At 41.1% G+C, this 10,561-nt stretch overlaps 1 protein-coding gene across 1 annotated transcript in view; it reads left to right on the top strand.

The window, feature by feature from the left end:
- Positions 1-414: 414 nt before the first annotated feature.
- Positions 415-10,561, top strand: part of syn2b (synapsin IIb) — a 109,125-nt gene continuing 98,978 nt past the window's right edge. Inside the window, exon 1 of the mRNA XM_067430956.1 lies at positions 415-949. Coding sequence (XP_067287057.1) covers positions 579-949 — 371 coding nt within the window. The 5' untranslated portion in view covers positions 415-578. The remainder of the gene's footprint in view (positions 950-10,561) is intronic.

Genomic DNA, 10,561 nt, shown 5'->3' with positions numbered 1-10,561 from the left:
AGGATCAATGTTTAGAAGACAAGATATCACTCCATCCCTCTGCAGGTCATCCTGGAAGCAGAGGGAGGGAGAGACTCTTGGGAAGCGGGATTGCTGTAGGAGCTCCCCTCCTTCATGCATATTCATTGGAAACCCCGTTCAACAGCTGCGGTACAACGTAGTACGGCCACGTAAGCAATGATGCAGGAGATCGTGAGGGATGGGGGGAGTGTGTGAGAGGAGAGAGGGATGGGGGAGTGTGTGTGAGAGAGAGAGAGAGAGAGAGAGAGAGAGAGAGAGAGAGAGAGAGAGAGAGAGAGAGAGAGAGAGAGAGAGAGAGAGAGAGAGAGAGAGAGAAGAGAGAGAGAGAGAGAGAGAGAGAGAGAGAGAGAGAGAGAGAGAGAGAGAGAGAGAGAGAGAGAGAGAGAGAGAGAGAGAGAGAGAGAGAGAGAGAGAGAGAGAGAGAGAGAGGAGAGCAGAGACACAGGCAGAGTGTGAGCATCTCTTCCTGGCATTCGAGCTGTCAGTGGAGGAAGACGGAGAGATTCAGCAGCAATATCAACACCTTGCTATCCAAGAGCGTTTAACCTTCACCAGCCATGAACTTCCTGCGGCGTCGTCTCTCTGATAGCAGCTTCATCGCCAACCTTCCCAACGGCTACATGTCGGATCTCCAGCGGCCGGACCCTCCTCCGCCTCCTCCGACCGCGGGCTCCAAGAACCCGGCCGGACCGGCTCCATGCGGCCCTGCTCCGGCTCCATCCGGCCCCGCCGCGGCTCCATCCGGTCCCACTGCGGCCCAATCGCCCTCCGCTCCTCCAGCCCAATCCACCAGCTCAGGATTCTTCAGCTCCATCACCAACGCGGTCAAGCAAACGGCGGCTTCTGCGGGACTCGTGGATCAGAGTCCAACGACGGCGTCTCGCAAGTTCAAGATCCTCCTGGTCATCGACGAACCCCAACACGAGTGGTGAGTTTACGTTACACTGCAGAAAATGCTCTTCTTATTTAGTATTTTTCTAGTCCAAATATTTAAAAATTCTTAAATCTAGATGCATTTACTAAATCAGTAAAACGACATCAGATATTTTTGCTTGTTTTCCGGTGAGTTTTTGCTTAAAACAGGCCAAATGATCTGCCAATGGGCTGAGAAAAATAATCTTATTTCTGTTTGGGACGAAAACAAGAAACAAGATTTCAATCAGAAATAAGATTATTTTTCTCACCCCATTGGCAGATCATTCTGCCTGTTTTAAGCAAAAACGCTCTTCATTTAGATTTTATTTTCAACAAAACAAGAACAAATATCTTATGTCGTTTTACTGATCTAGTAAATGCATCTTGATTTAAGAATTGTTAGATATTTGGACTGGAAACAAGACACAATGACTGAGTAAGAAGAGCGTTTTTTGCAGTGCAGTGATACCTGTTGATCGTGGACGATTGCATGCATGAGTTTGCACTGTGCTCTTATCTCAAAGGTTCAACGCACGTCTCAGTGTTTGGTTTTCTTCACAAAATGGGCTGAATGCATTCAGAAGTTGACTGACACCTTGAAGAGCGTCTTTATTAGCATGCAAACTGGCTTGATTTACAGCACGCCGTGACTTTTTCACCCTTTTATTGGGATTGTGCTGTGATTGAGATGCATCATGGATGATGAAAGGTCAGGCTGCTCGAATTTCTCTATATTTTGCCGTGTTGGCCTCCAAGCTAAACTTAAGTGCAAGAGCATTTTTCTGCAGTGCGCACGTCTCAGTGTTTGGTTTTCTTCACAAAGTGGGCTGAATGCATTCAGGAGTTGATTGACAGCCTGAAGAGCGTCTTTATTAGCAGATGGCTGCATGCAAACTGGCTTGATTTACAGCACCGTCTGTCACGGCGTGGATTTTTTCACCCTTTTATTGGGATTGTGCTGTGATTGAGATGCATCACTAATGATGAAAGATCAGGCTGCTTGAATTTCTCCATCTTTCGCCGTGTTGACCTCCAAGCCGAATCAGCCGATCCTAATGGCTGATTATGAAATGCCCAGCCGCATGGTCACGGTTGCAAAGCTGAGATTGATTGTGTTGGAAAAACCCCACCTGATGAATGTTCAGGCTACATTACATTAATAAGCTTAGTCCAATGCGCTCCAGAAGACCGACGCAGGTATTTATTCTCAGGCTTTGCATACTAAAAAAGCAGAGGAGTCGAGGAATCACACCTTACTTCTCTCCTAGTTACACACATGAATATTTCAGTGGCGTTCCTCCAGGGGAGTCAGCGTGCGTTCGCTCTAAGAAAGCAAAGCCGACTGTGTTTTATATGGATACTATTGATTTTCCCTGCACTGGAGGAGCCACGAGCCTCAATAGGACTGACTTAGGAAGTGCTTTTACTGGAATACAAGCGAGCCTAATTAGAAATATGTTCAGCATTAATTTAGCATTACTCACTTTAATGCAGCTTGTTGGATGTGTGAACAGCAGGAGATGTGCAGCGAATAATGACGTATATGTTATATTGGTCAAAAAATGACAACTTTAAATGCATCAACATACTCGTTTATTTTTCACCACAGCACGCACCTATGGTGGCCTCAGAGTGTCAGAATGTGCAACATAAAACAGGCATCCTGAATAGCAGAACTGTATATACTGTATTACGTGAACACAACAGTATAATAATATCTCATCCCTGTGCATTTCAGTCCCAGTGTTAAGTGACAAAGGGTTATTGAGGGTTATTGGTGATCTGAGTGAGGACGACACAAACAGGAAGATTACATAACCGTCGGCTTCCATCTTCTGTGTGATCTGTCGGTCCTCTGAGAAACACGGCTTTATTTCCTTTAGACCCTAAGCTTTTCAACGTGTCTCTCTTGCTGTACCACAAAAAATGCTCTTCTTACTCAGTCATTGTGTCTTGTTTCAGTCTGAATATCTAACAATTCTTAAATCAAGATGCATTTACTGCATTTTTCCTTTTTTTCTTAAAAATAATATCAAAATGAAGTGAGTTTTTGATTAAAACAGAAAAATAATCTTATTTCTGATTGAAATCTTGTTTCCGTCCCAATCAGAAATAAGATTATTTTTCTCACCCCATTGGCAGATCATTTGGCCTGTTTTAAGCAAAAACTCACTTCATTTAGATATTTTTCCCTAGTAAACAAGACAAAATATCTTATGTCGTTTTACTGATCTAGTAAATGCATCTTGATTTAGGAATTGTTAGACTGGAAACAAGACAAAAGACAAAAATACTAAATAAGAAGAGCATTTTTTTTTTTTCAGTGTGGAGATTTGATATGATTTCCTAAACCAAAAATCCAGAATTGGGCGAAACCTGCACTAAATATCTGTTTTGTGAAACACCTCCAAGCCTTCATATGAGGGATAAATCCCGGTGGATGTGGGAATGTGCGCTCGTTCTGCCCTTGAGTCTCCTCTGTGTGTATCCAGAGAGAGCGGCGTGAGGCCAGTCATGAGTTGAAGTAATGAAAAGGGACACGATGAATCAGCACAGCGAGCCGAAGCCTGCTGCACATGGGCAGGAAAAATGTCCACATGCAGGATAGATGTTTCTTGCAATTATCTTAATGCATGTGTGCTAACCGTCTCCCTGCCAGCGTGTTGTCTATAAGGTGCCAGCTAACATTTTTGATCCTACTCACAAAACTTTCATGGCCCTCAGCAGAGGTGTAAAGGAAATATCAGGGCCGTTTCTAGCCGTTCTGATGACCTAGAGAAAAAATATCTTATGTCATTTTACTGATCTAGTAAATGCATCTTGATTTAAGAATAATTAGACATTTGGACTGGAAACAAGACACAATGACTGAGTAAGAAGAGCATTTTGATATATACATGAAGATTTTTAACTCAACCGTTGCTCGTATAATGCATGTCAATGGGGTGTATTTTTATGAGAGTAAAAAACCCACACACAGACACACACACACACACACACATACGAATCCATATTAAACCCTGAGGCTCGTGACGACACACTGATCCTCTTAAGACTCAAAACAATCGCTTTCTTTATTTTTCACAACAGTATTTGTGTTATGTTTTACCTCATATCAGACGAATCTCATCTAGTGTTCCCAGCGTCATTACTTCTGTCGAGTAAGGTCAAAAAATATATTTACATAGATGGCTCATTCGACAGATCCACACAGGCAAGAATGAGAATCTATGTTGATATATATATGTCTATGATCGCGCCGGATTTTGACCTTACTCGACGGAAGTAATTTTACATTTTAGGTTGGCTGTGACACCCTTTACACACACAAATCTAGTCCAACTATGTGCTTATTGGTGCATAGTTGCACATCTGAGGTTAAAGTGTGTATAAATGTGTATTTGTGCAGTAAATGTGTGATGGTTTGTCTGGATCAGACTCTATTCCTCTGGATCATCAGATCCTCTGAAGCTCTTCCTCATTGATTTGGACCTTCAGCGGTTGGTAGCCCACTGACGTCTGATTGGCCCAGACAATTGGGGCGGGATTGGGGCGGCAGTGGCTCAGTGCTTCATGTAGGTTGTCTACAAACCAGAAGGTTGGTGGTTCAATCCCCGGTTCCACCTGACCAAGTGTCGAAGTGTCCATGAGCAAGACACCTAACCCCAGCTGCTCCTGACGAGCTGGATGGTGCCTTACATGGCTGACACCGCCGTCGGTGGATGAATGGGTGAATGTGAGGCAAGATGTAAAGCGCTTTGGATGGCCATAGTGTCTGTTAAAAGCACTATATAAATGCAGTCCATTTACAAAATTACGGAAGACAAGCAGCAATAGTGTCGGGGTAAGATGTGGCAGAACATTTAGATTCTAATCGACCAATGTTTGAATCTGCCTTTTGCTGAACTCACTCTATCACATATCGGTTCAGACATTTTCAATAAAAATGAAGAAAATATTTGAAAAGGAGAAATAAAGTGTCTAGGGTTACGCGTCGGTGTAGGGAGGGCTTTGTTGTCCCAATTAGACGGCATCCATTTAATAATTGTAATAAATATAATCATTTACTCTCTGTTATTATTGCATACCATGTTCTGAACACAGATTTCCGAACTCTTGTGTGTTTGTCTAACGCCGCATTCACACGGGGCGTAGGCGTTAACGCTTCCCATTTACTTTGAATGGGTGACATCATCCGTTGCCGAACTGAATTGTGGGTTCCGTCGCGGCGCTTCACTCGCGTTGCAAGCGGCAGAAGTTGAAGATTTCTCAACTTTTCAAGCGCCAGCGCCAGCGCAGGCGTCATCTAATCAGATCGCCGTATGCAAATATCCTAGAGCAGGCGCTAGCCAATTGCGTTCATTACTGCTCCGTGAACCATCCAGACCATAGACCGTTAAAAAATCCAGACGCAGCTCCCGGACCAATACGTGATATTCTTGCCGCTGTCGGTTTTTTAGGATTGAATATACCCAACAGCTTCGAGCACCTGTGCAGTGCACTGACAACAACTACAGGGGCAATCGCATTCGCACATACAACCAAATCGCCATCCATTTCGTCTCACAGACTAGCTGTCAAACAAGGCGCTTTTTTGTGTTGTGGTCCAAGCAGCAAGTAAGTTAATGTGATTGGCTGTTGTCACTATGACGATGGCGTCAGCACCAAGCTTCAGCCGCGCCCTCCGTCAAGCGTTAACGCCTACGCCCCGTGTGAACACACCGTTAGAGCCGTACAGATGGGTGGCATTGCTAGTTAAAGCGGTGGTTCTGTGTTTTTTTTCTAGGCTTGGTTGTGTTTATGGGGCGCAGTATAACATGTCTTAATACTTCTTCTTTTTTTAACGCTGTATTTTTCTTCTATTCTCCCTTTATTCCACACCGCTGTCTGTGCTCTGAACGGCTCGTTTGCTTCCTGCTTCTATGAAGCCCCTCCCTCTGAAAAACACAATGGTCTTAGATTGGTCAGATGGCCAAATGTAGTTTCCTGTATTTTGATTGGCTGAAGTGCCAAGCACAGGTTTAGGCCACGCCCCTTCCCATTACGGGCAGAAGTCACATCTGCGGAGACTAGCGAGGGTTTATGATGTCACCAACCCAGGAAGAAGCTTGTTGTAGTCCAAAGCGGCCATTTTTGTAGGCAATAAACTGCCGTAACTTTAACAGACAATATCTCCGTTTGCAGTGAACTTTCAGCGCTGTAACTTTGCAGAGACTGTTCATGCTCAAGCAGCGACATCACACACTAACTAAAGTTACACAAGTCAAATCGCATTCAAACACCCCTTTAAGACGATGAATATTGAGGAGCTGAACTTTCAGACAAAAGCCGCTCCGTTTGTTAAAGGGTCGTGCCGCTCAGATCAAGCGCAGGTGTGGTGGAGCTCTGAACATGAGGAAGATTCATCCCACAGTAATTGAATCATGTCTTCTGACCTTATTTAACTCAATCAGCATTTGCCTCCATCTCCAGATCTGCTGAACATCCACACAAACACAGCACCAAACCAAACCAACGCCTGGACACGCTAGGGTCAGCACATTAGGAATACTCTCCTATGAAATAACAGTTAAAGCAGTGATACTTATTCCGGTAACACTTTAATAAGGCTTCACTTGTTAACGTTTACTAATATATTGATGAAAACAAAACTTTATTTTAAGGTGTGATTATATATTTAAAGGAAGTGTGTGTAAGCTTGTGGCCAAAACTGGAACTGCAGTCTCTTTCAGATGACTGTAGAGCGGTGTATCCCCCTCCCTCTCCACCTGACTCGAGGTTGCCAGATTGGCTGCAGGATCAGCAGAACGTTTGTAGATCTGCAGCTGTGGGAACTAGAGTAGATCTGGCAACCCGAAACACTACTGACTTCCTGATTGGTCGATAGGTGGAGGGCGGAGCTTCAGGCCAAAACACAACATGACATCATCAGCATCAGCTGAGGGCTGCAACTTTATAATGACAATATCCTGCCGGACTACTGCTGTCAGTGATAGAAGTGTTGGAAATGAACATGATTTATTAATGTCTAGAGACATATCAGGGCCATTTTATGATTTATTGAAATACATTTCTTACACACAGTTCCTTTAATTACTGAGTGATATTAATGAACTCTTACCATAGGGTTAGGGTTTGGTTGAGGGTTAGTTGCATGTAATTATGCATAATTTACTGTTATTATGGCGTTCCCACTCGTCCTGGAAAACACATGGAAAATTAGAGAAAATATAAAATGTCCTGCAAAGTTAAAAAACAAAGAGTTTATCACTGGTGACAAAAATTACAGCGGGTTGCAGAAAGTTGTGATGTTCAGGAAAGCTTTCAGGAGTTTCGACACGCGAGAGGAGTTGGTCACATAAATTGTGTATATTTTTTTCTAATAATGTTGTGGTTCAGAGTTGTATAGAAAATATTGTGTACATTTTACTAATATAACCAAGAGATACATTTTCCAAATCTTTTGTAAGCAAATATAAGCAGTTTATTCCCTGGATGTTAACACACTGTAAAAAATCCAACTCACAAAAATGTAGGCTAATGATTATGTTTTAGTTAACCGGACAATTAAATACAACACAGTTGGCTTAACCAGGGAAAGTACGTTTTCTTCAACAATTGTTGGACAAACGTAGTATTAATTATAAATTCGATTTGTAATTGCAAGTCAACAAGCATACAAGTTGCAACAAGTTAACAGTGCATTCTGGGAGCATCGTGCAAACTCACCCAGGGCTCCCAGCATGCACTGCGGCATGAAGCACCATTGTTGAGATTCATTCTGATTATAACCGAGCTGGATATTATCTAGAATCACAATAAAACAAAGTTAATAATATATTGCTCATATTAAACTCAATCATAAAATCATTGAAGTAAAACTACTGATTTTATAGTTAAGTCATGGCGATAAACAACATATGCTTATAAACGTATGCTTTTTAAAGACTTAGTGAGCGATGTATTACTTTAAGGCGTGATCCTTATCTTTTATTCTCGGCGTAGTAAATTGAAAAGTCCTGGAAAATGATCCCTGGACACGGACACTGTAATATAAAGTGTTACCGCAATCATAAACATGATTCAGGCCTTCATAGAGGAGACAGATTTAAATGATGTTTACTTTACCTGATTAAATTAAGTTGTGTTGACATGTGTTCAATTAGCCTAATATATTTAAAGCTGAAGTTTACTTCATTCATTTGCGTTAAAACGACATGAAATATTTGTGCTGACAGAACTAACGGCAGTGGATCTGTAGTTCCCAGCACGCTTTGCAAGAGACTGCGCTGGGAGAGAAAGTTTAGGGAATAAAGTGATATTTTATGTGTTTTACAGTAAAGGGAAAGATGTTATTAGTTTTTATTACACGGCTCTGTGAAATCCTTGATTCTGATTGGTCAATCGCCCATTCCAGCGGTATGTTATTCCCAGATAACACACACCGCTCATCCGGGTGCTGCGAGTTATCTCGACCGGTTCTACTTCTGTGCTTAACGCTGGCGCCATCTTGTGTCTTAAACAGCCGTGGGTTACAATGGAAGACTTCAAGGCGGGTTTCCTTTATAAAGTTTTAAATATGGATATTTTTCTGACACAAACGCATCGATTGGAATCAGAAGGCTCTATTAACCCATCGGAGTCGTGTGGAGCACGTTATTTGACGGACAGCTGCATTTAATGGACTTCAGAAACAGCTCCAACTACTGCTGGGATTAACGTTAGCCTGGACTTTTTAAATATAACTCAGATTGTATTTGTCTGACAGAAGAATGTCATAAACACCTATAATGACCTGAGGGTGAGTAAATCATAGGCTTGGGTTCATTTTTGGCTGAACTAACCCTTTCAGCGTTCATCTTCAACATTTAGCAGCAATAGATAAAGGCTTAAAGCAGGTTGGAACTGTTTTTCTTCGCGGAAGCTTTGCGTAAGAGCTAATAAAATATTTAATCTCAAGACAATATTTAGTGTGTAATTTATTTGAGACTAGTAGGCGTGTAATAAGCGGGATAATGTCCACCCAGCCGGTTGTTATCTCAGAATAAACCCCTTCAGAGTGACGCTCCGCTTCGCCTCGGGGTCCTGATCACTCTGAAGGGGTTTATTCTGAGATAACAACCGGCTGGGTGGACATTAGCCCTTACTTGTTAGTGTTTAATGTTCAGTTATGTTGGACATTGAGGAGTTTCTGTAATTTTGTGGTTATCATTATGCAGAATATTGTGTGTGTGTGTGTGTGTGTGTGTGTGTGTGTGTGTGTGTTTAGGCTGTGTGCACTTATATAAATTCATTGGATGTAATTCCTGCTCTCAATGAAATATTTTTAGTCTGTCTAATGAGTTTTTTTTTTTTTTGCATTTTATTTTTAAAAATATGCTTGTTGTTATTTAAAAGTTTTAAAGGCAAATTAAATTGATTACAGTGTTCACCTTACATAATGAACTTTTATAAATTTAACATAACATCATTAAGTAAACGGCACATATAAATATTAACAGTGACAAATTCAAATGGTTTGTATTTACTCAAAGAAATTGTGCGTTTTACTTGAATTTTTTGGTTCATATAACTAAATTGTTATTTGTAAAAATGGCTCAATATAGTTGTGTGCAAACACTGACCACATATTTTTAAAGTAAATTCAACAAGTCATTTTTTTGAGTGCACAAAACTTGCATCTATTAATATTATTTAATGCAACACTAAAAAGCTCAATAACATTTTCCGTTATTAGTGTTCAACTAAGTGACACATTAAAAAATAAATGTGATTTTTAATGCAGGACTACATTTGCAGAATAAATCTGGATCAGTTTTGCTACACCGTCAGCGAACATTTGGGACATTTAATAATGCTGAATGCCACTGCATATAATTACAATTAAAGTAATGTATTAATTGCATTAAAAATCCTAAACTGGAACTGTATGACCATCTGAAACTGTAATGTTTTAATACAGATTAATATTAATAAGTGGCTCGAGCCTCAGGGAAGACTTCTGACGTGTTTGTTAATAAAGCGAAGATGTCTTCTGTAATTTGTGTGATTTAATGAGGCCGTTGATGCTCGTTGATGAAGCAGATTAATAACCGAAGGCTCAAGAGTCCGGGCCTTCATTCCTCTCAGCGCTAATGACGGGCTCTGAACATGTTCATTCGCAGCTTTGGCAGATGAAAAATTGGTGCAATTATTAGAAACTCTGGGCTTTTTATATTGTTTTAGTGATTTAGTTTCTCAGCATTACCTTGCACCAAAATGACTTTACATCATAAGCATGATGAATAATAAAACATCGCCTGGATCTTTCCTCTGTTTAATAAAAAATATGAATATAAAATGTTTTAATGATTCCTCATTGGGAGGATATTAACTGATTCGAGTGAATGAAACTCAATGTTTGACTGCGCTGTCACTGACTCTGAAGATCTTCATCATGTGTTGTCATTGCTGACACGTGTTCATTTTCATAATAACTGTTTGAGGGCAAATATTGTCTTCTAATCCCTGCCTGCCGATGTGAGCAAATGATGTGATGTTTGGCTTGCAACAACTCAACTGTTTACATCCAAAGTTGTGAATTGAATTAGGAATATTGCATTAAACATTGGTGCATAAAGCAGTG

The sequence above is a fragment of the Pseudorasbora parva genome, chromosome 22, assembly GCF_024679245.1.
Source record: "Pseudorasbora parva isolate DD20220531a chromosome 22, ASM2467924v1, whole genome shotgun sequence".
In the NCBI taxonomy this organism is placed as follows: Eukaryota; Metazoa; Chordata; class Actinopteri; order Cypriniformes; family Gobionidae; genus Pseudorasbora; species Pseudorasbora parva.
Note: the sequence above shows the minus strand (reverse complement) of the source record. Positions and strands in the feature narration are given on the sequence as shown.